General features: G+C 47.8%; 8 protein-coding genes across 8 annotated transcripts; 4 read left to right on the forward strand and 4 right to left on the reverse strand.

Moving 5' to 3' along the window:
* Nucleotides 1-247: 247 nt before the first annotated feature.
* On the reverse strand, nucleotides 248-8741 carry BHQ10_001315 (uncharacterized protein; the record flags this gene model as incomplete). Its single annotated transcript, XM_040873338.1, has 5 exons — nucleotides 248-842; nucleotides 906-1327; nucleotides 1979-7884; nucleotides 7940-8076; nucleotides 8128-8741. The coding sequence occupies 5 exons, from the start codon at nucleotides 8739-8741 to the stop codon at nucleotides 248-250; spliced, it is 7674 nt and encodes a 2557-aa protein (XP_040729820.1).
* Nucleotides 8742-9313: 572 nt separating this feature from the next.
* Nucleotides 9314-9953, forward strand: BHQ10_001316 (uncharacterized protein; the record flags this gene model as incomplete). Its single annotated transcript, XM_040873339.1, has 2 exons — nucleotides 9314-9635; nucleotides 9697-9953. 2 exons carry the CDS (start codon nucleotides 9314-9316, stop codon nucleotides 9951-9953), a joined length of 579 nt encoding a protein of 192 aa, XP_040729821.1.
* Nucleotides 9954-10171: 218 nt separating this feature from the next.
* BHQ10_001317 (uncharacterized protein) lies at nucleotides 10172-10945 on the reverse strand (the record flags this gene model as incomplete). Its single annotated transcript, XM_040873340.1, has 1 exon — nucleotides 10172-10945. One exon carries the CDS (start codon nucleotides 10943-10945, stop codon nucleotides 10172-10174), a length of 774 nt encoding a protein of 257 aa, XP_040729822.1.
* A 485-nt stretch (nucleotides 10946-11430) lies between these two features.
* BHQ10_001318 (uncharacterized protein) lies at nucleotides 11431-13056 on the reverse strand (the record flags this gene model as incomplete). The annotated part of the gene is made up of 3 exons (XM_040873341.1): nucleotides 11431-11655; nucleotides 11713-12832; nucleotides 12893-13056. The coding sequence occupies 3 exons, from the start codon at nucleotides 13054-13056 to the stop codon at nucleotides 11431-11433; spliced, it is 1509 nt and encodes a 502-aa protein (XP_040729823.1).
* Nucleotides 13057-13421: 365 nt separating this feature from the next.
* BHQ10_001319 (uncharacterized protein) lies at nucleotides 13422-15371 on the forward strand (the record flags this gene model as incomplete). Its single annotated transcript, XM_040873342.1, has 7 exons — nucleotides 13422-13463; nucleotides 13516-13610; nucleotides 13681-13702; nucleotides 13755-13796; nucleotides 13844-13864; nucleotides 13917-14090; nucleotides 14142-15371. 7 exons carry the CDS (start codon nucleotides 13422-13424, stop codon nucleotides 15369-15371), a joined length of 1626 nt encoding a protein of 541 aa, XP_040729824.1.
* A 356-nt stretch (nucleotides 15372-15727) lies between these two features.
* On the reverse strand, nucleotides 15728-16795 carry BHQ10_001320 (uncharacterized protein; the record flags this gene model as incomplete). The annotated part of the gene is made up of 1 exon (XM_040873344.1): nucleotides 15728-16795. The coding sequence occupies one exon, from the start codon at nucleotides 16793-16795 to the stop codon at nucleotides 15728-15730; it is 1068 nt and encodes a 355-aa protein (XP_040729825.1).
* Nucleotides 16796-17540: 745 nt separating this feature from the next.
* BHQ10_001321 (uncharacterized protein) lies at nucleotides 17541-20827 on the forward strand (the record flags this gene model as incomplete). The annotated part of the gene is made up of 3 exons (XM_040873345.1): nucleotides 17541-17777; nucleotides 17832-18254; nucleotides 18302-20827. The coding sequence occupies 3 exons, from the start codon at nucleotides 17541-17543 to the stop codon at nucleotides 20825-20827; spliced, it is 3186 nt and encodes a 1061-aa protein (XP_040729826.1).
* A 348-nt stretch (nucleotides 20828-21175) lies between these two features.
* BHQ10_001322 (uncharacterized protein) lies at nucleotides 21176-27344 on the forward strand (the record flags this gene model as incomplete). Its single annotated transcript, XM_040873346.1, has 7 exons — nucleotides 21176-21462; nucleotides 21513-21633; nucleotides 21688-22820; nucleotides 24297-24411; nucleotides 24477-24656; nucleotides 24712-25266; nucleotides 25317-27344. The coding sequence occupies 7 exons, from the start codon at nucleotides 21176-21178 to the stop codon at nucleotides 27342-27344; spliced, it is 4419 nt and encodes a 1472-aa protein (XP_040729827.1).
* Nucleotides 27345-27582: the final 238 nt, after the last annotated feature.

Genomic DNA, 27582 nt, shown 5'->3' on the forward strand with positions numbered 1-27582 from the left:
AATCATCAAGATGACCTTATCCATAATATTCTATACCCTCATCAATGGTGCTGGTATTTATCTACATAGGTGTAGAGTGAAACCTCTACTTTGTTTTGGACAGTTCATCGAATGAAAATGATGTTGAAAGTGATATACCAGACCCGAACTATAGAACAAGAAGCGTGTTGAGTCAAACGTCAACGTTCGTTATCACTCGATATTGCCCATAAAAGCGAATCCATGGCAATATCACACGCACATGAAATCACTGCCGGTTCCCAGCCGCCTTCGCCCACAGCCCAGTCACGACCTCCTTCACTTTCCGTTCCTGCTCACGAATCTGCTCTTCCGTCTGACCGCGAGCATTACCCCGACTGTCAACCTTCATCATATCATCATTGTGCGGCGCATATCTCTCCTCCTCATGGACATCATTACCCACCACCCGTTCCGGTCGCGGCTCAATACTCGCCGCACCATCCATCATCAACCCACCGCCTTCACGCAACTTATTAATTGCGCGCACGGTATCTATTGCCTTGTGCAGCGTCCGTCGCGCATTAAAGTTCTTCTTCACAGTAGGCAATAGATCTTCTCCCTGTTTCTTCGATGGTAGATCGTTGCTTATCCATGGATGCTGTAGGGCTTCGTGCGCGGTGATTCGTGCCTTGGGGTCGATGGTTAGGCAGCGATTGATGAAGTCTCGCGCGCTTTGGGAGATGCTGCGCCAGTGCTCGAGGGGTGTAAAGGAGTAGTCCGCTACGAGGATGGCCTGCATCTCCTCGAGGTTGGAATCGCGGTCAAAGGGCGTGTAGCCACACAGCAAGAAATAAGTGATGACTCCGATGGCCCAGATATCTCTGTATTCCGTGTGTCAGTACTCCATTCGATAATTCAATTCTTTGAGAGTAAGAGGGGCGTACACAGGCTTCCCATGCCCAGTTTTCTTGAAAATCTCCGGCGCCATATATCCCGGCGTCCCGCACGTGGTTGTCAAAACATGAAACTGTTCCTCGTCCATAATCCTCGAAAGACCGAAATCAGCAATAAGAAGATCTGCATTATCCTCTGGTGTGCGAAACAATAGATTTTCAGGCTTGAGGTCTCGATGCACAATGCCGTGGTCGTGGAGGTATGCGACGGCGGACAATATGGCGCGGACGAGGTCGGCGGCATCGGCTTCGTAGTAGCTTCCTTTGCGACAAATGCGGTCGAAAAGTTCGCCGCCGAGAGCGAGTTCGACGACGAGGTACAGGTTGTTCATGGTCTCAAAATAGTCGACGAGAGTCAATATGTTCTGGTGACCCATTGAGACTCGTTTGAGCACCGCAATCTCATTTCGAACCTACCATATGAGCCGTGTTAAAGTCATATATAAAAGCCGAGCTGATGGAATTACCATATGTTCTCTCCCAGCCATTAGTCGTTTATTAATGACCTTTGCGGCAAAATATCGCCCAGTATCGATATGGACGCATTCTTTGACGACTGAGTAGGAGCCAGCTCCTAGAGTCTTTCCGGTTTTATATCGGCATGGTTGGATTTGCGGCCGCTGGGGTTGCGCCTTGGGTGCAGGTGCAGCCATCGGAAGGATATTTATTATGTCGAAATAGTTGATCGAATTTCAATTTGTGGTTTAGACGCTGAGAAATCTCAAATATAGCTTGACTTCGGATGTTTGGAGAGTGGAGGGGCGAGGGGAAAACGGTCCTTGTGGGGTTGGCGGATCGGAGTCTAGGCTTAATAATTTCTTAATAGCTTGCATGTGTTGTCTATCTATCAAAGTACAAAAATATGTATGCATTTAGACAACATACCCTGGCATATGGTATAGACATTACATACATCATCTTCACAAAAACAAATAACGCCGTCATGTGCAAACAACGCTTAAAGCAATCAATCAAATAACAAAGTCATTAATGGAGAGCAACTCTCCGTGGCACCCTGATGCAAAACTGCCAGAGACACCGTCGTATTACATTCTCTGCAATACCTCCTCCGAGACCCCCTCAAGAAGCTTCAGGTCATGATATCTGGCAACGCTAAGCATGACACGTATCTTTTTCTGAATTGCGGTTCGGTCCAAGGTTGTCGTCCACTTGCCACTGCAGGAGCAATGTTCCATAAAAGCGCTGACCTTGAGACTGTTGCACTTGGAGCATTTGAGATCCTGTGCCTGCCAGGAGACTATCATGCCATGTACTTCTCCGACGAGTCGCTCCTCTTGGGCTAGGCGGTCATACTCTGTTTGACAGAATGGGCAGCGCCAGGCTTTGGGAGCTGTCTTTTTGCCGTCCGTGTCTTGATCAGGTAGAATGTCCTCATCTCGACACAGATCCAAGTCACGGATCAAACAGCAAGCACTGCATGTCAGCTCCGGCAACTTCAGACTGGCGCTCGGATTCTCAAAGCGGCCTTCTTTGCTAAACTCACGGACCTCAAATAATGCCAGGAGTTCGCGACGAAGAATACGCGTTTCCAACGTCGTGATCTTCGATAAGCTGAGGACTTGCATCAACGCCTTCACTAATTCTAGCACAGCATTGCGATTTTCCGTGTTGGGGTCAACTAATGCCCCTGGCAGTACCGGGAAATTGTAGTCTGATGCAAGCTCAGGATGGAGAAGCTCGTCTCGTTGTTGACGAATCAGGCCGATAATCTGTTTCTTGAGGGGCTTGGAAAACTTGTCGGAGAGAAAGTTAGTCACTTCGTCGTCTGTTATTTCAGTCAAAGACTTTATAGGTATTTGGGTGAGGCGCGGTGTCGAGCTATCCTCATCCCCCTCCTCGCCTCGTTTGAGGCCATGCATCAAGTCAATGTATTCAACAACCCAATCGGTGAAGACCTGCTGCATGGGACTTGGCAAAAATCGATTCATCTGCCAATGCATAACGGTGTCTAGCTGTTGAGATTCTGCTTCGACAACCTCCTGGCAGCCCTTGCCTCCGTAGTTGAATTCATCATACCACACTAGGAAGTCCCAATACTCCTTGAGTTCCAAGTCGATAAAGTGAAAAACCGGGTTGGCTCTGATAGACTTGAGAATGTATTGACTGTAAGCATAAGCGGTTCCGACTTCTTGTTTTGTCGTTTGCAGCAGCAACCGTGTTGGGCTAGCAAAAATTACATTTGAGCCAACACGGCGGAAGTCTCCCATCAACTGTTGGAATGACTTTCGAGACATCATTCGGACATAATAGTGCAAAGAACGATCATACAGGCATGAGCTTGGACTTTCCACCCAGCGCACCAAATGTTGAACCATGATATCGGCCATAGTGTTACCCGTACAAGCTTCTGACCACCACTGTTTGACCATTTCCCGCAGTACAAAGACACCTGCTGATGCAAATGCCTTCTCTGAATAGAGAACACCATCGGCAGACTCTTTAGTGGAGGCGAGAAGTGTATCACTGCCTTCTAAATCATTGATAATTGACGACGTGAGAATTGTGTTGATCGCCAGATTCCGTACTTCGAGTTCAATCGAAACTGTGGTATAAGTACCCGGTACATTGATGGAAGGCATCTCTACCGTGTCAAGAGATCCCAAAATGTCGTCTTTCTCATACCCAGCATGATCGGGTCGGGGTCCTGCAGACCACCACAGCACCACGTTACTCTTTTCTAGTCGTCTCGCATACGAGACGTCTATCAGGTATCGAGGATCATCACTTTCCAGGTTGCAAACAGGGACGTCTCCGTAACGCGCAAGCATTTTGAGATGCTGAATCCACGAGCCCAAGTAGAGATAATGAGTTAACAACCGCTTTGCAATGAACGATTGCCATCCGAGAGGTGGCATATCAGTGTCCGAAACTTCCGGCTTGACAGATAGCATGGGATATTCCTTCAGTATTGGAATGTCATGGCACAATTTCCCCTTTTGCTGCGACTGTACAACAAACACCACAGGGTGACTCTCTTCGTTGCGTAATTGCTTGATCAAGTCTCCTACTTCCAAAATAGCCTTGCGATGAGTGGTCACTTGGGTGGTCTTGAAATGTATCTTTTCCTGATAATCGAATGCGCCTGTAGAAGCATCGGAATCAGCAGCGATTTTGCGGCCGAGAAGCTCCATGTACATCTTGTCAATATTAGGTAGACTTGACATGTCGCGGTTGCGATTCAAGAGAATTATGTTAGCTTCGCTCTTCGCAGTCGAGAATAAAGCGAAAACTTGTCGATCACCAGAAGTGACGTGATATAGGTAGTAGTACGTCAGAGATATACCCTCCAAGTATGGAGTTTCAGAGGTGGTGTGCAATAGAGATGAAAGCTCAAACCCACGATCTAGACCATCACCAAGCACGCCTCGTTGGCTCTCGTCAAAAGTGCAGGTACTACCAAGCTTCATAACAGCGCGAAGAGTGAGAGGAACATGGCGTTCATAGACACCCTCAACGCTAGGATGATTCAGCAAGACGGCCATCTTTTCTGACTCTCCCAAATAGACTTCTTCTGGCAGCGTAAGCTTAAATAGGTGGACTGATGGGTGACCGTTGGGAAGGGTGTTGTTGACTTTATCTACCTCACAACTGGGTAGCTCAACTTCTGGAAGTGAATCATCCTTAAAGTTGATGAAAAGTTGCCGTGGCACCTTCACGGTAAGAGCGTGCACTTTCCGATCAATTAGCACGAATGCTCGCACTTCGCCAGGTACATCGGTCTCTCTGAGCTGCAGCAATGTCCATGTATTGATAAACAGCATTTGCGCCTGGTTTCGGAAGTAGTGACTGAGTGAGTCTGATGCCTTGGATTTCTCTCCAAAGAGCTGTCGCCGGCGGATTCGAGCTTGCTTTTGAATCTTCCACTTTTGCTTCTGATATTTGATGAAGCCTTCGTAATCCTCGGTGATTGACGGCATGACAGCTGGCAAACTGGCATACGGATCAAGTGATGTTGTAGTAGGTCCCTCTGGCAGCTTTCGCTTTTGTACCATCTTGCCTGAAGGAGAAAGCTTCTTGTCCATATTCTGGGCTGCCATATCTTCAATGTCGGCATTATGAGGTACACGGTGGTCCACTATATTGGCAGACTTTTCAGCAAGAGGGTTTTTTGCGAACATATCAGTCATCTTTTTCTGCTTGAACTTGTCATCTCTCGTGTTGATTCGACGCTGAAGCCAGTCAGGATGTTGAACTCTAGGAACAGGATTGCCCAGCTTCTGAAGTGCTGCTGGAATAGTGATCAGTTTCTGAATAACCGAGCCCAATCGCTCAAGATAGTAATCCCAATCGATGATAGATCGTGGATCCATATCATTAGGATCGTCTTTAAGCCACTTGCGCAAAAAGAATCTTTTGACATTTTCTTCTGCAGAGAAGATGGTAACAGGGATAGCTCGTTCCGTGACTGGAGCATTTTTTGGTTTAGATGAGATAATATAGCGACAATTCAGACCTCTGTCTTTGATCATTTGCTCCCCAAGGAACTCAGCTAATCGTTTAGCTGTTGTAATTGAGGTTGACTTTTGTGCTCCGTACTCCTCAACAGTTTTGGACATGCTTCTATTCTCGCAAATCAAATCAATAAGCTCTTCGTCTGCTAGGGTAGCGCCATGCTCATAAAGCACATCAAGCCATCTGTTCGCGACACGAGCAACCGACTGGTAGGTTTCTCCAAGGTCTTTACCGTCCAGGAAGAACTTGAAGATTTGCGTCTGGAAAATCTTGATAAGTTTGAGTTCACCTCGACGTTTGACCTCGAAACCCTTCAGTTCTGCAAGAGATCCATCGTCGTTGAAAACTGCATAACGTTTTTTCAAGTTCTTGTCTTCTTCTTTGGATGCAGGAAGGATCATAGCTTTGTAAGGTCCGTCAACCTCAAAGAAAATCGAATTGTCGCTTGTCGTTTCATATTTGAAAGACTTGGGATCGACAAGAGTCTGATATTGGTGATTCGTGAAACGTCCATGAACGAGATGATTTAGCATCACACAGGGATACGAAAGGGCCATTTTCTTTCCATTCTTCAAAGTGAACGCAAAGTTTTCCGGGAATGTAGCTGGAAGCATGCACCAGATACCGTCTGTATCAAGTTCTAGTGGTCGACCAATACGTTCAACCAATTCCCTCGCCATTTGGATAATCCGAGCGCCCGTAAGACAAGTCACGCCAGCCATTTCCATAGAGTACCACCGAGAACCTTTTCGCATGACGTAACCATAGAAACTGTTCAAGATGACCTTGTGTGCGAGCTGAAGAGAATCAAAGAGGACAATCATCTTCTTCGCTTCATCGATTTCAGCATTCGACGCACCAGCAACTTTCAAAGCTTCCGTTTTGCCCTTCCACACCTTTTGTTTTCCTTTGAAGTCGTATCTTCGATCACGGAAGTCGCGGACTGTATCGACGTAGAAGGGATTTTCTCGTTGACATATGATTGCCTCCTTTTCTATCGTTTTGCTATCGTGGATCTTGTGATAGATCTTTTTGCTATATTCTTGCAATCGCTTCTTGATAATGGCAGCTTGCTCTTCGGTTTGCATGTCTCTAAAGTGGCGCATTGGCGCATTTTTGTGTTTGCCGGGGAATTTTTCGTTCTCAACAGCTCGCCGAATCATGTTGTATTCATCTCGCTTAGCGGGCAGAAATTCACCACGCCATGCCCAAGGAAGTCGACGGTCACAAGTTTTGCCCGGCCGGTTAAAGTCACATGCTGCACAGTCAGATTCCTGTTTCATAGAGTCAGGTTGCAGACGATTCGTCGTCATAATGTTAGGATACATGGAAGCAACGTCTAGATGGTAGATCAGAGGTCGTTCGCTGCGGTTTGGCGTTGCCTTGAGATTCTCCAGTCGCTCGGCAATCTGAGCTTTCACTTCTTCATAATTCGTGACATCTTCCAGTGACTTTTTCTCTTCCACCACGATGCTGAATTTCAAGGCTGCATCGAGATCATGTAGCAGCTCGTCAATAGCCTTTGGGTCTACAGCAAAGTTAACCGGTATATCGCTACGGAAGACACCTGCCTCAATACTCTCGACGTGTCCACCGACATACGTCTCAGAGTCAAGAAGGTGGCCTTCGTAGAAAGATTCAGGCGGGTCTTTATGCTTGTTGGGAAGAATAATCTCGCCCTTGTACGCTTGAACCATGAGAAGCATCTCACATAGCGTACCTGTCCCTTTTCGAAGGACATCGTCCGGATTCAAAGGAATGATGGTGCAGAGAGAAAAGATGAAAGGGTGAATATATTTCATATAGAGGTAGTAGGTCGCAACAGCGTCAGATACTGAATATTCAGCCAGTGTCTGCGGTCGTTCACTGGCGTATCGAGTCATGAGTTCGGGATCCAGCTCGTCTGGATCATATCCTAGCTTCGCAACGGTGACGGCTTTGAGACCCCTACTACCTTGGGGAAGATAACTGTCTCGGTTGACCCATGCAAAGCAATCCATGTGGGCTGAATAGTCGCTTTGGTAGATGTCCTCGCTGTTCTTTTTGAAGCCGATTTCAGCATACATATCAATACCCAGGACACTTGCACGCGCTTCGACAAAGGGCCAATCGAAAAAGTCACCGTTATAAGTTGCGATAACTGTCGGCTTTGCCTCTTTGATATGACTGAAAAAGCGTTCCAAAAGATGGCGTTCATCAGGCTCGTTAAAGATCACGAATGGCCCGCTATATTCTGGCTTGGGCGTGTATTCAAAGTCATTAATATCCTCAGAGACAATTTCACGATTGGTAATGAGAAAACCATTGCCGTCGATCATGTATGAGATCATCATAATCTGATCAATTACTGCATCAGGAAATTTCAGAGGAAGTTTAGTCGTCTCAATATCGAATGCGAGGACTACAGGATCCGCTCTCTGAAGTCGCTCTTCGATGCAAGTCAACTTGGTGACTCCGTGCTTTGCTTCCACATTATACCATTTTCCGATTCGAATATCTGGATGGTCATCAGTCAAAGTGTGTTTCTTGAGAGAAGCGCAATGTGAACGAACCTTTATCAATCGAAACTCTGACATGATATGGCACATCATATTCTCTAATATCAATTATGAAATCGCTTGCATTCAAGGCAGCATTAGGTCGTGATTCGTCAAGTTCGTCATCAAAGAGATCGAAGCCAGCGGAAGTCCTGCGGTTGTTAGTTATGTTGCGCCAATGCACATTCGGAAAAGTCCTATACCTGGCCATCTCAGCATATGTATCCATAGCCGTCACATTCTTTTTATTCTTCTCTGCAATCGGCATAAGCAGCTTTCGGGCTTCCAGCAAATTGCCCACGTTTGCAAAACTGAGGCGCAAGAACGTCCTTCGGTTGCCCATTAAATGGTTGGGCATCTGCAAGTCTTCCCTCACAACTCTGCGGACGTCTTTGACAACACCTTCCAGTATTCTTCGACACCATTCCTCTACCTCCTGTTCTCGGCCTCCCTTAACAGCGATGAGAAAGTATGGGTCGTATTCCACCGTAGCCTTGAAATTGTTGCCATCGTCATCCAGGAAATAAAAGTCCACACCGGCTCGACCACCAGGGATATTCGGATCTTCGACCGTAGTGCTGTGCATATTTACAAGCCATCCGGCTCGCTTCTCACCAGCCTCGAATCGCGGAAATCCCATCGTCTCGTCGATGGTGTTAGCCAGCCGGATAGCCTCAAATTTCTCATCTTGAGAAGTGGCTTCGGTGGAGCGGAGGGCATTGAATTCTACTGTTTTGGCGCGTTTCGGGTTGAAGGATGCCGTGCTCGAGCGGAACTTGGTATTATTGCCATACTTGCTGGGCTTGCGTGAAGGCATCGTGATGTTGCTGCAAGCCTGCAGGAGGGTTCTCGAATTGGTTGTTTGAAGTCACAGATCAAACCATAGGCAGGAGTTAAACGGGGTTAAACATTGGCAAAAGTATAGATGCTTCTCATTTTTTGCGTTGAATATTCTCGTCAAGCTCCCTTATATTGTTGTCGGGGTATCTTAGTATGAAGACTGACTGTAGTAGTTGCGCTGACTCTGCATGATTGTTCACTGTTGACCCATAACGCTTTTGGCAGGAGCCACCTGCAAAAGACGCGAGCGCGTAAAGCGGGAACGCGTCAAGAGCGACAATTAATCTAGCCCGATTGGGAAGCAGCACTCTGTCCCGGATAAATGTGCTTCCGCTCCCCGAGTCCGCGCCGCGATCTAGCGTCCTTTTTAGTATTTGTGAGGATCATGAAAGCGGGCGAAAATGTAATCAAGATCTTTGGATTTTGAGGAGCTGCAATTGACCAGTATATCAAGAAAACGTTTCAGAACACATTTTCCTAGTAGAGCATTTGTCGGGGACGTCATTTCGACTCCAGGAGAACCGTCCTACACGACCACCCGCCAACACCATGGCAGAGGAAACACAAGGCGGAGATGTCGCATCCATAAAAAGTCCTACGAACAAGCCGAAGCACGAATTGCCCCAAACACAGGTCGGAAAGCTATGGGAAGCATTCGGTAATCCAGACGAGCGAATCAATGTGCATCCGGGAGCTTCGTATAATCCCACACATACTCCAAAACCAAAAGACATCACCATTTCCGAATCACTCAAGACGATAAAGTTGGAAGATTTCAGCACTTTTCACAAAAAGCCATGTGCGCGAGATTCGTTGTTACTGGGCCTTGGAGCTGGATTCGGTATTGGAGGAATACGTGGAATTGTTGGAGGTAAGATGGCGCTGCTTCGGAGCTTGGTTTATGGCTCCATCTGACTGACTTGTTCTTGTAGGCATGTCAGCTATGTGGCCCGCCTCGAATTGGGCCGTCGGCGCCTTCGCAATTGCTTCCTTAGCTTCATACGAATTCTGCCAACGACGTCGGGTCAACGAGATGAAGGGTATGCAAAAGGCGGTGGAGCTCATGGCCGAGCTCAAGGCGAAGAAGCAAAAGGAGAAAGAGCAACTGCAAGCAATTCGAGAGGCGGAGGCGGAGCAGCTTCGCAAACGAAAGAGTTGGACGAACCTCTCCAATTATAAATTTTGGTAGAAGGTAGCAAGCGCATTTTTTGGCATATGTGTGGAGTTTCGGCGTCATTGTTCTGTACATATAGATCTCTCCCATGTGCTGAGCGATGATAGGGTATCTTGTAAATTAGTGTCAAAATACACATGATCCAATGACTTGCATTCAGATGTAGAAATATGCACCAAGCAAACCCATTTCAAGATTATAACAAGTCTGGGTAATCGAAATCATTCATATTTTCAGCCCAGGTCGAATTTCACTTTTTTCTGGACTGCACCGCCAGGGTCATGTTCTGGTTTGACCGCAGAGGACCCCTCTCGACGCTCTCTGCGCCTTTCTCGTGCTTCTCTAGCTTCTCGGTTCTTCCATTCGGCAACTTGCTTCTGTCTCTGCTGTGAACGGGCCCAGGCAATTGCAGCAGTAGGTCTGAACCCAATCCCATTGATTCCATAACCGTCATCATTCGGGTCCGTTGGGTCATGACCAGTTATTTCTGAATCATCCCAAGTCAATGAAGTCAAGATAGCACTGTCGTCTGGCGGAGGTGATTGTCTCCTTCGTGATTTTGTGGGTGATGCGGTCTTCACTTTATTGCGAGACGGCCCGTTTATGGATTGTGTCGTGGGTTGCAATTGGTCTTGGGCAACATCCACTTCATTCTTTGAGATCTCTGACTGGTTCGTCTTGTTTAGGCTCTTTTTGGGTGACAATTGTAGGCTTTCAGCCTGCCCAAATGTTTCAGGATTCTCTGCTGTAGAGCCTGAGCCATGCCACTGCGCAATGGGTATGGTATGTGGTACGCCCTCGTTTATAGCGAGTTCCTTGAAGCGACCGGCAACGGCTGTACGTGGACTACAACGCCCCAGTTCCTCTCCTTCAGATAGCCTCAATTCTGGATAACTGGCCACAGAGAGAGTAGAGGTAGGAGACGCTGGCGGAGTGTTGTCTTCAGCTTCTTCTACAATATCTCGTTTGCGCTTCGGCGAGCGATATGATATTGCTCCAGGTACCATGTTCCTTGCGGGGTCGGAAGGATTGCCGAACATGGCATTGCCTTAGGGAAAGAAGAAAGCGCTAACAGTCAGATTGATAGTCGAGGATGACTTATTCGAGCAAGGCTGATACGATATTCGAAGGCTCCGTTCAATGTATGCAATGATATCCAATGTTGATTGCTTGTTGTAGTCTTGTGGGGCGCTGCAAGCGGTAATGACGGAGCGAGAAGCACTGTGGCTTTCGTGGCCGATCTTGCCTGCCTAACTCCTAAGGCAACATCTGAATTACACCAGGAAAGATGCTACGGATTACGAGGTCATGGCAGTAACTGGTGGTAGTATTTTTACAGCAACAACTAAATCCAAGAAGAGAATCACGGAACATCAGAATCGATATTCGACAGACAAAAATCAAGAAGAAATCAAGCAGATCAATGAGCGCCGAACATCCAAAACAACGCCATAAAATGAACACAATCTTTTCCCATGCCGAGTCATACTGATCAAGCCTTTGATTTCTTCTTGGAGACGCCCACTTCGCTGTCGCGCTTTCGCTTCTTCTCCTCTTTGCTCTTCTTGTCTGTTTTGTCTTTCTTCTCTTTCTTTTCCTTCTTGGCCTCCTTCTCCTTCTTAGCCTTCTTGGGCTTCTCCTCGTCGTCCATCTCAACATCACTGTCTTCGGGCTCGTCGACATCCATGTCAGCAAGGATCGAGTCCATGGCAGATTTCTACATGTCATGTTAGTATGTGAGTGACCACACATGTAAGTTAGGATAGTTACGTACCATAGCAATTTCATTCTTTGTGGGAGGAGCTCCAGAGGCATAAAATTCCAGACGTTCTTCAACCTGCTTCTTAAGAGCTTCTCCGAACTTGGTCGAGGGAGTCTCCGAAAAGTTGTCAATTCTCGAGGCAATAGAACACTTGTTGGCAAGGAAACGAGAAATTCTGCCCTTGTTCTTGGGGCCTGCGCGACCAATGAAAGACGAATGGTACAAAAGACCGTACTTGGGAGTGTTTCCCTTGGTCTTGAGGGCTCTGAACAAGGCTTTCTCTGCACCAAGAATCTGAACAGTAGAAGCAGGGTACTTGGACAAGTTGGTCAAGCTACCGGCGTGAGAAATAAGACGAGCACCAACAACCTCTCCGATCAAAGCAGCCAAGTTAGGAGCGACAACGCTCATCTTGGCCACAAGGTATGAGTGCAATGACTTTCGGTAGTCGGACAAGCTGACGACACGCTTGGCGAAAGAGATAACGTTTTCCATATCGGTCTCAGAGATGTCTTGTCCCATGCTGTGCTTGGCAGCCTCAATGACGGTACGAGCGACGCCTTCATCGTCATCAACCAAAGCAGCAAGATCGTGTAGGCGGTCATCGGTCAAAGACTTCTTATCCTGGACGAAAAGCGCAAGTTTGGCATAACGGTAGTTCTCAGATACAATCTTGATAAGCTCGGGGAAATGCCAAGAGTACCATTCTCGCACTCTCATAGAAAAGGTGTTGATAGCCTTATCCAACTGATCCAAAATAGCAATAGCCTGGATGATGTGATTGTCATCACGCTGAACAGAGAACTTGACCTTGGCACGGGAGTAGGCGTGACCAAGACCCAACTGAGCGGTATCCAAATCGCCCTCTCTGAGACCTTTCAAAAGCTTTGTTGAGTGCAATCGAATTCCTCGAAGCATATCCTGCACGACTTCACTGGTGTCTCCGGTTTCGCAGTCGACGGATGGGAAAGCGGCCTTGATGCTAGTTGCCAAGACACGATCGTACACACCTAAACTAACCTTCTTCTTCTTGCCTGCCTTGGGAAGATTGAGTTCAAGGAAAGAGATAAGAGTCTCGGTAGCGACACCTTCGGAAATGTCGTTGATTTCGCTGAGTGCTTGCTTGTTGTTCCTGGAAAGATTCTCAGACGAGAGGTCACACGATAGCAATTTGGGGTAGAACAGTACATACTCAAAAGGCAAAAAGCTGACAAGCTCAACCATCTTTCCAAACTTGGCAAGATCCAATACACCTTCCTGCACCTCTTTCAAGCTATTGCCCACGGTATCGGCCTTGTGCACCGCCTTGAAAAGCGAGTAGCCCATTGGGGCCTCGAAGAGGAGATAGTCGGCCATGACGAGTTTTGTCGCGAGTCGCTCCGGGATAGAAATAGAGTATTTGACTCAATCAAAATTGAGCCCTACCAGCAGCGATTCAATTTTTGCAATTAAGCTGGGCGTGGGTTCGGCGACGCGGACTGATAAAGCGAAGGAGAGTTGAGATGCTCAAGGAAGCTCTACTTTTTTTTTTCTTCGGCGGCGGCGCTAGTCCCAATCGGCAGTGTGGGCAATTTTTTGGGCAAAATTAAGCTCACCGCGTTTAGACGGAAGCACCAAATCGACATTGGTCCTTGGTGATTGCTTTTCCTCTGTCGCCGAATTTCTTGCGATATCAGTTTCATTTCTCGAATTTGGCGAGTCTGTTATTTGTCAAATAGATCATGTCTGCCACTCAGTTACTCAACCCAAAGGCTGAGTCCAGGGTACGAAAACACCTTTTACCCCTCCGCAAGACACCCACTGACAGGATTACAGCGGAGAGGGGAGGCTTTGAAGGTCAACATCAGCGCTGGTGAAGGTCTTCAGGATGTACTGAAGTCAAATCTCGGTCCGGCTGGTACGATCAAGATGTAAGTAATACAATCAATGAAAGAGCAATGCGCCAAAGTTGGGGAAGCTCATCTAATCTGTAATATTTAGGCTTGTTGACGGTGCTGGAGGGGTATGTTTATCGACCATCACTTATGGAAGATTCAAGCTTAACGTGGAAACAGATCAAGCTCACAAAAGATGGAAACGTTCTTTTGAGGGAAATGGTAAGTACTTATTCACCTTAAATAATGTATCTCGCTAACTTCATTAGCAAATCCAAAACCCCACGGCTGTAAGACCCCTTTTTCGACGATACGTCCCGAACCGATCGCTAATTGTGGAAGGTTATGATTGCACGAGCTGCCACTGCACAGGATGATATTACAGGTGATGGAACAACGTCGGTCGTTCTTTTGGTTGGAGAGCTCCTCAAGCAGGCCGATAGACAGATCACCGAGGGTCTACATCCTCGAGTTCTTACAGATGGTTTCGAGCTTGCCAAGAACGAGACCTTGAAAGTGAGTTACCTCGTACAGTATGAGGGAGTTGTACTGACTAACTACGTCCAGTTTTTGGACAACTTCAAAATCGACCGTGAGATTGAACGTGAGCTCCTCATATCTGTCGCACGAACATCACTATCCACCAAACTCAACAATGCTATTGCCGAGAGCCTCMCTCCCGCCATTGTCGACGCCGTCCTCGCTATCTACAAGGCTCCAGCCAAACCTGACCTCCATATGATTGAGATCATGAAGATGCAACACCGAACGGCATCCGATACCCAGTTGATCAGGGGCTTGGCGTTGGATCACGGCGCCCGCCACCCAGACATGCCCAAGAGAGTGGAAAACGCCTTCATTCTTACCCTCAACGTCAGTTTGGAATATGAGAAATCCGAGATCAACTCCGGCTTCTACTACTCGAGTGCGGAGCAGAGAGATAAGTTGGTGGAGAGTGAACGCCGATTCGTTGATGCCAAACTACAGAAGATTGTGGAATTGAAGAAGCAAGTGTGTGGCAACGACCCTAAGAAGGGATTCGTTATCATCAACCAGAAGGGTATTGATCCTTTGAGTTTGGATGTGCTGGTGAAGAACGGAATAATGGCACTTCGACGCGCTAAGAGACGTAACATGGAACGTCTCCAGCTTGTCTGTGGCGGTATTGCACAGAACAGCGTGGATGACCTCACACCAGATGTTCTTGGTTGGGCTGGCCTGGTCTATGAGCACCAACTCGGAGAGGAGAAATACACTTTCGTTGAGGAGGTGAAGGATCCTAAGTCTGTGACTCTTCTCATCAAGGGACCCAACCAGCACACCATTGCTCAGCTCACGGATGCAGTCCGAGACGGTCTACGATCAGTCTATAACACAATAGTCGACAAGAGCGTGGTCCCGGGAGCCGGATCTTTCCAGGTTGCCGCTGCTGCTCATTTACTTTCAGAAGAGTTCAGCAAGACGGTTAAGGGAAAAGCTCAATATGGTATCAGAGCTTTTGCAGATGCTCTACTCATCATCCCCAAGACTCTCGCCGCAAACTCTGGCCACGACATTCAGGACTCTCTTGCCAAACTCATTGACGAACAGCGTCAAGGACACGTTGTTGGTCTGGATCTCTCGTCGGGAGAGGCCATGGATCCTGTTCAAGAGGGTATCTTCGATTCTTATCGTGTACTACGTAACTGCATTGCCTCCAGCACAGGAATCGCTTCCAACCTTTTGCTGTGTGACGAATTGTTGAAGGCTCGACAAATGAGCAGGCAAGGTGGACCTGGACCTGGCATGGACGAGTAATTCTAACCAAAAGGATTCTTTGATTTCCACGAAGAACTAGATGTACCACTAGGTTCAATGTCTTGGGCGCGGTCTGAATAAAAATATGAATATAAACTAATCTTTTAATTCATGAAGATACATTGATTCACCTATATTCGATAATAGGCTTGATTTGTTTTTCTTTCCCTTGAAGCTTAATAGGAACGTGCAATAGCTTCAAGTGCGAAAATAAAGATGTATTCAGAATGATGACTAGTGGGTATCTAAACTTCCCTTCTACTATGCATTCCCAAACGCCGCCGTATGCAAGTCGCCAACCGTAACAAATACTGCTGCCTATCATCACATTGATGAATTGCCACCACTAACCATACCTAATCCTCACTCTCTTCTTGCATCTGGAGTTTTTCGGGAGCCCATTCGCCAATGAACCCGTCCTCTCGCACCGGATCTCGGAGGGTGACATTGTGTATCTTTGTCCATTCCAGCACATTGGATTTTCGAACGATGACCGTCTCGCCGTCTGTCGAAGTCGTATTTTTCCGTTTATTAGTCGTAGTCTTAGTCTGCTGCTCCGGCTCCACCACGCCCATCCCTTTCAAAGCCGTAATCACGTCTTCAGGCAACATTCCAGTAGCCTGCCCAATCTCTCGCACCGTCATGCTTTCCCTCGGCGGGAAGTTTTTCTTCGAAGCGGCTGTTTTCATGGCTGCCTGTCTCTTCTGTTGAGCCTGCTGGATATACTCCTCTGGGTCTCCACCCGGTGGACCAAGCAGGAAATACCGTGCCATACGCTCTTCCCAGAACCGTGAATAGCTTCGATGGCCTAGTTCACTCAGCGGCCGTTCGGGCCCACCGATTAACCCTCCTTCCCATTCCCATGCGCTCAATTTGTAGCTGACGCCCATTAAAAGTCTGCCTAGCTTTTTGTGTTGGTATGGGGGGAAGATGAGGATGCAGGCGAGGTTGTTCAGATCCCAGGATAGTTTCTCCTTGGAGAAAAACCCGAGCACATAATAGTCGTCCGGCGCGTCGGGGTCGGTGAAGGTGAGAACATAGTATAAAAATGACGAGACATCAAAAAACACGGATTTATGATCGAGGAATAATTTTGCAAAAAGCGATAGGTTCTGTGCGAATAGCTTGTCGTCTTCGCCGTCAATCTCATACACTGCGTATCCGCCGTGTTCGTAAACCTTCTCGCCCGGAGGCGTCGCGCGTCGGTCACATAGCTTCACATGACCAGCGTAGGCTACAGCGTCACAGCTATACCGAAAACACCAGCGGCAGACGTATAATACCTCGGTGTCCTTGGTGACGAGTTCCTCCGGGTAAATCGATTGATACCATGTCGGGAAGGAGAGGTCGCCTAGAACGACGCGCTTTACGCCAGCGCGGTTGCCAGGTTGCTTTGCGATTGTTGCGGCAGTGGAGCGAGTCATTAGAAAGGTACTTTGCGTAAGGCGTAAATTATGAGCATGCGAGGTTCATGGGGGTTCGTCGTTGCTGTCTAGGCTCAAGACAGAGGAATGTTCCGTCAATCGTTATCAACTCAGCCGCCTATGTAGTAGATAGATACTATTATGTACGATGAACAAGGCTACGTACAGAGGCTAACTGGGGCTCCGTCTCGGGTGGCACGTTTAACAGCAATCTTTGCTCGCAGACTCAACCAGATGATTCATTTGTTGATTTGCTGATTGTTTTTTATGTAATTAAGGGTAGACACGTAGGAAATAATAACATATGCTTTCCATACGACTACAGCAAACATTGCGGAGTTTCTTTTTGCTTCTTGATAAGGCCGAGCGGGGAAGACTCGGCAGCCTGGGCTAGCTCAGCTCCATCTCTTATCGATTGGAGCTCGCATTGCTCCTTCCTCTCCGTTTGAACTCGGTTGCCTGAGCCTCTCTCCTTCTTTCTCTTCGTCATCCATTATCTTTTTATAATCTTATTATATTCCATCGTTCTTCTATCTCTTCTGCGAGTACTCCAAACTCCAGGTTCTCATTACACTCGATGATGCTGTGCTCCTCATCCGGTCTCGTGTAACTCTTATCGCCACTTGCAGTTGCTGCTCAACAAGGCTGTCACTAGCAGTCTATCAATCGATCAAGCCATCGACTCCCTCCCCAACGCTGTCATCTCCGTCACCCCCATCCCCAGTCACTTATCTGAACCTGGAAAATGGCAGATACAGTGTTGAAGCCGTTCCAAATTAGGAACCTGCATGTTTACCCAGCAGAGGAAAACCTATATGATTCTTCCACTGAGAGTGTCATCTCCAGCTCTCCAACTGACGAGTCTCAAATCAGGCCCTCATGTCTCATCCAGTTATCTGCAGGGGAGTATGATAAGATTATCAGTGATCACCCAAATGGAACCCTAACTTATATCGACGATGATGATGGTGACCTCATCACTGTGAGTGCTCATCCTTTCTTTCATGCTAACTGTACATCTCTGACAGAGTGCTAGGTTGGATCCTCTTTTGAACTCGAACAGCGCCTTGATGAATCATCACAATATAAAACCATGATCTCGAGGGACCAACCAGAACCGTCTCCGATTCACTTGTTTGACATTCGCCGACGCAGGTCTATAATCAAGCTTTGGAAAGACATTGAGAAGAACTCGAAAATTCGATGGGCTCGGCTGGAAGATGAATTTCTCGAGGAGCCGAAATCTAGCGAAGCTGGTACTTCGTTTGAACCTCGTGGGCTAGATGTCAACGAGTCTACAGACTCACGTCAACGATGGTTGGACGCATGCAGGCCACCTCGACTTCAGTCTCAGCAGACTTTAGAAAAAGAGAGTCCATATCCTACCCTCAAGGATATAGATTCGTCCTCACCGACTATCATGTCATTATCAGCTATTACAGATGAAGGCAGACGTCAGGTAAGCCATATTTCTTTATGCAGTACGAAGATGCTAATTTGAAGTAGGCAGAAGAAGCAGGAAGTCGTATACGGAGCATGTGGAACGCGCCTGCCAGTGTCTCTCATGCAGCACCTGATTTTATCCGCAATCAAGAGAATCCTTGGGCTGCCTCAGTAGAGCCTGTTACGGATGACAATGACAGTAACCATTCATCTGAAGCTCAACTGTCAAATATTGAGGTAGAGTCACAGCCGCTTTTGTCGGCATTCGAGGCTGAAATGGCCAAAATTCTGGAAAATTCACAAAAGCCTGTGAACGATGCGAATAGTCCCAAYCCCCCCCCAGAGCCGCAGAATCAACGYCCSGAGCCGATAGAGCAGATATGGCCTGTCAATCTCGTGACTGGTGTCTTGCAGGCCGTTGTTGATGGAATTGAGAATATGGGATCGGAGCTCAAGACAAGGATTCCTGAAATGGAACGCCACCTGGCAAATGCGCAAAGAACCATCCCAGATGATATCGGAACCAAGATGCAGACGGCCTTATCAGCATTCGAATCACAAGTTCAGAATCTAGCACAGATCGTACAGCAAGCATCCGATGCCTCTGGCGAAGCCGCTGAAAGGGTTCGTCAAGCCGATCTTCGATCTACTGAACAAATGCTCAACGGCCTTGGAGACATAGCCCATGAGTTTGAGGACTTTGGAAAAACCTTGTTTGCTGCTTTTGAAGCTGAGTTTGGTCAACGAAAAAATGGCAACGAGGCAGATGTTACTGATTCTATGAATGCGAGTCAGGATGCAAATCCTGCCCAGTCTCAAGCTCAAGCTCAAGAAGACGTGCTCTCTTCCACGAAGGTTGATCTGCCCCAAGAATCCTTGGACAAGGCTTCGGAAGCGGCAGCACCAGCTGCGTATCAAAGTCCAGTACCACCTGCTCCCTTATCACCTGATCTACGAGAGCAACTACCGCCTCATTTACGAGAGTCCTTGCTTTCGGAACTTAAGACAGCTACTTCGCAGGTCTTACTATCAGATGCTAAAGACAGATCTGTCCAGCAGCATCAGCCAAAGCCGCAATTATCGACTTCTACTCCACGCGAATCAATCCTTTCCGAGATCAGAAGCAGGGCTACTTCGGAAACATCTTTGCTTCCAGAGATCATAAGTAGAGCCACCCAGCAAGACTCCCAACACCCAGAGATCAAAAGCAGAGTGACCCAACAAGAATCCTTGTCTTCAGAGATAAGAAGCCGAGCTATGCAAAATAATCAGCCGCAATCCCAACAGCAGGAAACTGAAAAACCCTTGTTCTCAAGCTGGCCAAACCGTCCAGCCTTTGTGCCACCACCATTCATACCTACAACCACTCGCCCTCCAGTGCCTCCAAAAGCTGTCAATGACAAGCCAACTCCACACATGGATGCACGACCAGCAGGTCCTTTTGACACAAGGGACGAGCGGTCAGAGGACATGACTAGGTCTCTTTTTATGGGTAATATAGGTTTCGAGGTCACTGAACGAGTCATAGAAGAGGTATTTGCCTCTCATCTCTTCTCAGCCAAAGTCCATCTACCCATTGATTCGTCTACTGGCAAGCATGCCGGGTTTGGATATGCCCGTTTCCCGTCCGTTTCGTCTGCCAAGGCTGCTCTTGCTAGACTCCAAGGGGTGGTGATAGACGGGCACTCTTTGAATTTGGAGCACTGTGACAACTCTCCCATTGATGACTTGCAAACCCAAATTCGGCCAAATGACAGTCTTCCAAGTGTCTTTAGCGGCAACGCTCGCAGCACCAATTCACGCATTAGCCGGCCTACTTTTGCTCAGAGCAGCTCCTTGAATCCTTTCGATCATCCAGAAGAGACACCCGAGTTCGCGGCACGGTACCCTTCTCTACTTCCAACCTACAAACCCAAGAATGACTCTTTGGCGATACCCCCACGTTCCATGACACTTAGCCCTAACTCGGAGATGGCTCGTTTTCCTCCTGTTTCTCAAATAGATGCACATCTATTAGCGAACAACCAGCGTCGAGATCTTACTGAGACTAGCCAGGACCGACCGCGCCCTCATAGTGTCACCGGGCCGCAGCAACAGGAAACCAGGAGAGTAGGCGAAGAAATTCGACTGCGAAAGCCACGACGTGTCGCTTCGACTATCCATCGGGGATCTACTAGTCAGCTTGATGCACAAACTAGTAACGCGCACACTCTTAGACGTAGAGCAACAGAGGCAAACACATTGCGTCGTCGCGCTCATGAAAATCCGTTTAGGGATCCGCGTCCCGTGAGCCTCTACGACAGACCTGCCGGGTCGATCCCTGGCAGTTTCCCTGTGGATGATACCCCAGCGCCAGTCACCACCAATGAGGAGTCTAATAGTGATGGAGAGTTCCGATATGCGATGCGACAGTCTCTCATTGATCAGTGCGTTGATCACCTGTTGAAACTCGGCTATGGCACGTATATTGATGGAGGGCGTGATAGGCTGAGAATCATTGCTGAAGCCGCTAATTTGCAGGTCTCCGATGCAATTGATATGATTGAAGAGGAGCGGATGGCTTACGAACGTTATACACCAAATGCCTGATTGATTGTTAGAAGAGCGATTACGATACACACTCATTCATGTTTTATTTTCGAGGTCAATGTCTAGCCTGGCGTATCGGAGTGTCGTTTTCTCTTAGTCTAGCTATCTAGCATAAGAACAAATTGAAAAATCTTATTCATGCTAGCGTTATAAAAGTACACTGTCATTGTAGCTTTAGTAACGTTAGACTCAAAAAGTAGCTCAGCTGGTCCATGCGGAGGTCGGTGGACCCACCTTGAATTATTGTCTCTCCGATGATTCACGGCGTTGAGATAACATTCAATCAACCACCTAAGCTATCCACACGCTCTAAACGGTCAGGTCTATTTCTGCAACCGCGCACTCGCAATGCGGGTATGGCGACGCTCATTTCACACGTCCGTCGTGAGACGATACACTCCATCAAGCCCTCTAGCAGGTAATCGATTACGATGCGCCGAACTCTTGAATGCGACCACCACGACGGACACCACAGACGAGAAAACAAAGGCACATAAATACGAAAACGAGGAAATTACATTAAAGGGATTCATTCGATCAGTCAGAAAACAGAAGCGATTCGCCTTTGCGGAGATATCCGATGGGTCGACGGTTAAGTCGTTGCAGGCTATCCTGACGCCGGAACAAGCTGCTGAGTATGTGGATTCTGATGCGTTGTGAATGTGCGCTGACGTTATGTTTGAAGTTTATCGACTGGAATGGCGATCGAGCTTTCGGGAATATGGACGGCATGTCCTGCTGGGAAAGAGCAAACGCATGAATTGCAGACTTCGGCGATACGTATTGTTGGCGATGCGGATGCTGAGGTGCGATAATTCAAGTACTACTGGAGAGTAATGAGCTAACTGAGTGACTTATAGACTTATCCAATCCAAAAAAAATATCATTCTCCCGACTTTCTACGACAAATCCCCCACCTAAGATTACGAACACCCTTCAACTCGCTCCTCGCTCGATTTCGCTCAGAAACCATATACCAGTTAGGACAGGTGTTTAGGTCCGTCCCACAAGGAGAATTTGTACAGGTACAGCCGCCATTGATCACGTCGTCAGACTGTGAAGGCGCAGGAGAGACATTCACCGTATCGCCGCAATCATCAGCGCAGGCGCCAGGACATTCGAAAGGGTCGGAAAAGGAACTTGAGTATGCACATTTTTTCCGCAACCCGAAATATCTTACCGTCTCGTCGCAACTTCATCTGGAAGCATACGCCGCTGAGTTGGGCAATGTATGGACATTATCACCGACCTTTCGGGCGGAAAAGAGTAAAACGCCGCGCCATCTAAGCGAATTCTATATGCTGGAAGCTGAAGTGAATTTCACGAATGAGTTACCCGCTTTGCTGGACTTGGTGGAATATTTGATTCGGGATCTGGCGCGCAGACTATATGATACCCCTGTTGCGCAAGAAGTGCTATCAGCCAAGAGAACGGGTGAGTCGGGCCTGGATAGCAGCGTCGATATACAGGGAGTCCTTCGCAGGAGATGGGAGGTATTACTATCCCAGTCTATCAACTGGCCTCGAATCACGTATACCCAAGCAATCGAAATGCTTCAAGACGCACAAAACAATCATGGAGCATCATTCATCTACCCCCCTTCATGGTCCGAGGGTCTCCAGACCGAGCATGAGAAATATATTGTCGACACTATTTTCAAGGGTGTCCCCGTGTTCGTCACGGATTACCCCCAAGAAGTGAAACCATTCTACATGGCGCCTTCAGTGGGTGCTGACGCTGCGCACCGGGACCAAGTTACAGTGGCTTGTTTCGATTTACTATTCCCTGAGATTTGCGAAGTTGTCGGGGGCTCGCTTCGTGAGCATCGCTTACCAGAACTCATCAGCAAAATGCGCGACTACGGTCTGATCAAACATGACTCTAAGTCACCTGCCCAACTACAAGACGAAAATGATGATGACGAGCACATCCTTGCCCTCTCAAAGAATTATCCATGCCTGCAACCGGGCGAAAGACTCGGCCATTTGCAATGGTACGCTGACCTTCGTCGATGGGGGAGTGCGCCGCACGGTGGATTTGGGCTGGGCTTCGATCGGTTATTGGGCTATCTGGCTGGAGTGGGCAGTTTGAGGGATGTTGTGCCTTTTCCAAGATATTTTGGGCGCGCTGATTGCTAAACACATGTATATGGTTTGTATTATAGTTGTATAAATATATTGAAAATAAAGTGAGGGCAGAAGCGAATCATCTAGCCGTTTCTGGACTTATTCTCAAGGTGCCGTGTGACGATCTGTATGCGAAAAGTGTCGGCTGATGGAAGATCACTAGAGGTCTAAACGAATACGCGCTATTTTTGAATGGTTCAATAGTTGAATCTACCAAGCCTTCCCTCAACAGGCATAAAGCATATCCACCCACTTGCGCAACGAGAACAAAACAATGGGGAAAAGATACGAATACGAGGTCTTTACTATCATATCTATTAGACCTTTTGAGTTACCCTATACCACCAGCTTTGAGCATACCTATATGCCACGGATGAAGTCTTAGCACTGCTCCCAAGAAAAGGAGTATGTTTACTCAACTGGCAGGGCATTGCAGTTGTCTCCAGGATGGGAATTGGGTTGTCCATCTCTGATAGAACGACCTGTCTCGCCTGGCAGAAGGTGAATTCATTTGTACAGCGTGTGAACCCGGGTACAGATAGAGCCGGGCGACCAAATTGGGTAGGAGCTATACGAGACCGCAGAATCATTGGCAAGTGGATGTCCAAACTGACTTTACCTTGCATCGGGTTATCAACTGCCGGTGCTTTACTCTTTTATGTCTAGTTCTGGCCTAAGGTCTGCTGCTGTATGGTATCTTTCTCAGTGCAATGCTCTGAATCTGCAGGCGCGCACTATAGCCCCTCGGTATGATCTCGCCCGGCGTGGTTATACGAACTGATACGAGCAAGCTGATCATTGCATTGAGCCTCCAGCGATAGGACACTACTGCCAACTTGATTCTTGTGATGCTTGACCATAAGTGGTACCCCGCACCCCAGATATTTCCCCAGAACACCTAAAAATACACAATTGGCGATTACTGTAGGTCATCAACCGATCGACAATGCCAATTTCCAGGAGACCTCAGCCGGGCAACTTGTTACTTGCTGCCCCGATTTGCTGCAGTTGGGCGGGCCCAGGTACAAAAACTCGTCGTGGTCCTCTCAATAAGATGGCTGTACTCGTCTTCAAGTTCTGATAGTAGAAGGGTCTTTGTAATCTTACACCACGCTATAGTCAAGGAGCTACTCTACTGCCGAGATGTTTATCTCTGTTCAAATCATATGGCTTCTCATCAGTGCTCTTGCGGGAGCACTTCAAAGCCCTGAAGATGATTCTCAAGATCATATAGGGACATTCCAGAATCCAGGAGCTCTCAGGAGACCACGATACAGATACTGGTATGCTCTCCTTTTCGGCGTGCAGCATATACGGATACGACTAACCACTACTTGCCGCAGGTTACCTGATGCTAGCGTTGATCCGGACCTCCTCATCGATGACATAGTTCAACTAGGCGCACGAGGAGCGGGTGGAATCGAGTTTTTGAACTATTTCAATTATGGCGGGGGAGAGGTGTGTGATTGACCTGCGCATAAACCTTTCTCTTAATTTTGATTTTAATTTAGTATCACATATAGGGCCCGGCTGCCACCAACTGGACTATCTACGGCTATGCCACTCCAGACTATCGACAGGTCCTCAAGGCCGCCCTTCAAGCACATAAGGACCACGGTATGTTCATGGATTACTCCATGGGCCCACAATCTGGACAGGGAGTTCCTGCTGAGCCCGACAATCCAGGCCTCGCCTGGGAGCTTGTGAAGCAACACGTTCCATACATTCCACTGCAATGAGGTTAACATATCAGTACAGGTCTCTTTCAATGCAACCATCGGTGAGAATGAAACCTACATTGGCCAAGTTCCCGGTTGGGGCTACGGAGATCTTGTGTCAGCCGTTACGTTTGCCGTTGTCAACACCACAAATTTGAGCATCCCAGCTATAGTAATACCTGGGGAACCTCTATACTACACTGTCATAGAGAACACCATTTCATCCGATTCTCTAATTGAGGTGACTAAATTGATCTCTCCTAATGGCACTATCCAAGTAACAGCATCCTCTGTAAGCGGGGCAGAATCTTATTACCTTTACGCCTCGTATGCACGAAGATCATATGCAAGGGCATGCATCGCCTCCAGCGATAACCCACAGAATATTCTCCAGAACGGCTCCTTTGCTGTTGATCATTTCTCGACAACCGGTGCTAAGGTTACGACTAGCTTTCTGGAGGATTATGTACTCATCGATGGCATCGACGAATTACTGAAAGAGGTTGGCCACTACATCTGGGAAGACTCGGTCGAGATTCCGACTTATGTTTACTGGACTCCCGATCTGCCGACGGTTTTTGAAGAGAGACATGGAGTAAGTTATGTAACCAGTCTATCTTAACGGTGCTAAAAGGAGACGTGTAGTACTCGATGACCAAGTACCTGCCTCTTCTCTCTGGAAATGAGGGCGAGTTATCCGCTGCAGAGGGACCGATACGTTTCATCAGCGATGCCTCTGACCAGGGTTATGGTTTTGTGTCGGATTTCCGCTCCACCATGACCTATCTTCTGACTACATACCTGGGGTATTTGAATGACTGGTCGCTTCGCAAGCTCGGGCTTCAATTTTCACAGCAGGTGGGCTACAACCTCCCCGTGGACATGCTTGCGGCGATCCCGTCAGTTAGCGCACCAGAGACAGAGACGCTGTCATTCAGAAACATAATTGACGGGTTTCGACAATTTTCTGGACCTGCTGATCTTGCCGGGAAAAGTGTCATCTCAATTGAACTGGGCGCAGACTTTGGGCAGGCCTACTACCAGACGTGGACCCAGCTCCTAATGGAGGCGAAGCATTCCTTTGTTGCAGGCGTCAACCAGGTTGTAATTCACGGAGCCACTTACTCACATGAGTATGCCAATACCACTTGGCCCGGATTTACCTCCTTTGATTACTTATTTGCGGGTCAGCACTCGCGCCATCAACCAGCATGGGACGTTGGCTACAAACAAGCCGGCGACTATCTCGCCCGCTGTCAACATGTTCTTCAAACGGGAACTCCAAAGGTCGATCTCGTCTTCTGGGATAAGCAGACAGCACAGGCGGCGTATCCAACGAGTTTGTACGAAAGCACTGATTTAGAGAATGTAGGATACACTTATCAGTACCTCTCTCCTGAGAACTTTGATTTGCCAGCAGCTTATGTCGAAGGAGGGGTGTTTGCGCCTCAACAACAGGAGTTCAGGGCTTTGATTCTTCGTGGTAACGACACTTTGACACCAGGAGGAGTCGAAGTGCTTACTAAATACGCCAGAGAAGGATTGCCAGTAATACTCTCAGGTGGTATATCGACAATCTGGGCATCGAGCGATGAGGATGCCATCCATCAGGCAGAAAATTCTCTTTCAAGCATTCTGCAACTCGATAATGTCCATCAGGTTTCCTACACAGGTCTTGCCAGCTTTATCAAAGCCATCGGCATCACCCCTAGAGCGGAAATCTCATCTAATGGCACTTGGTACACGCGTTGGAAAGAGGATGCGGAGGGCGAAACTTATGTTTTTATATACAATGATGGTAACTTTAGCACGGGCTACATTTCTTTTGAGACTGTGGGCGTGCCATACTTGCTTGATGCTTGGACGGGTGGAAAGACCCCGATCGTGGAATATGCGGAACAAGACGGACGGACTGTGATTCATTTCGCACTGCAAGAGACTGAAACCCGCATCGTCGTGTTTTCTGCTTCATCCAAGTGCGGTAATGAAGCAGAACACGTAGTCTCCAGCTCGGATTCAGTACTTGGCTACACCAGCACAAGCAGTGGAATCTGGGCAAAAGTTGCAGCCGGGGATGCGACTGCCAGTGTCACTCTATCATCCAATGAGACACAGTTGTTGCACGCAAATCCACAGCCAGCATTCAGCCTCACCAATTGGACCGTTGTCATCCAGCAGTGGCTCCCGCCTGTCAACCTATACGATGTGGAATCGCTCGCAAATAAGGTGAATGCGACATTCTCTGTACCAGGCGCGGTGTTGTCATCTTGGTCAGATTTGGGTCTGCCCAACGCTTCGGGAGTTGGCTATTACACTTCCAGCTTCGCATGGCCAGACGGAAAGGCGAATAACACGGGGGCGTACCTCGTCATACCTCCAGTTGCACAGGGACTTATTGTCACTATCAACGGAAGGGAGTTACCTGCCGTAGATATCACTAACCCGACAACAGATGTGTCGGAATATGTTGTGGGTGGGAAAAACACAGTTCTGATTACAATATCTTCAACGCTATGGAATAGCCTTATTCCTATTTGGGAGGATCTCCTGACAGGCGGCACTGGGCCGGGATTCACCGCTGCAGATTCTGAAGCTTTAGGATATGGGCCACAGAGTTATGGCATCTTGGGTGAAGTTCAGATCATTCCGTACCAGCTAGTTCAGATCAAATAGGTGCTTCCTTTTTGAGTCTAAGAATGTTATCAGATCGGTCAGCTCAATTTACGGAGATTGTTATTTGGTACATGAATATAAGTGATAGAAAACCTAGGTTCTTTCCCATTGAATCGGCTATCCACCTACGTCCGTACAAAAAGGTATGCGAAGGCAAGACTTTCCTTGATTATTGAAGCAAATCCTTCCGGTGTGAAGTATGCCACCAAAAGGTCTCTGCTTTCCAATTTTTTGTTTA

This window comes from Talaromyces amestolkiae (assembly GCF_001896365.1).
Source record: "Talaromyces amestolkiae strain CIB chromosome Unknown scaffold2.1, whole genome shotgun sequence".
Classification (NCBI taxonomy): Eukaryota; Fungi; Ascomycota; class Eurotiomycetes; order Eurotiales; family Trichocomaceae; genus Talaromyces; species Talaromyces amestolkiae.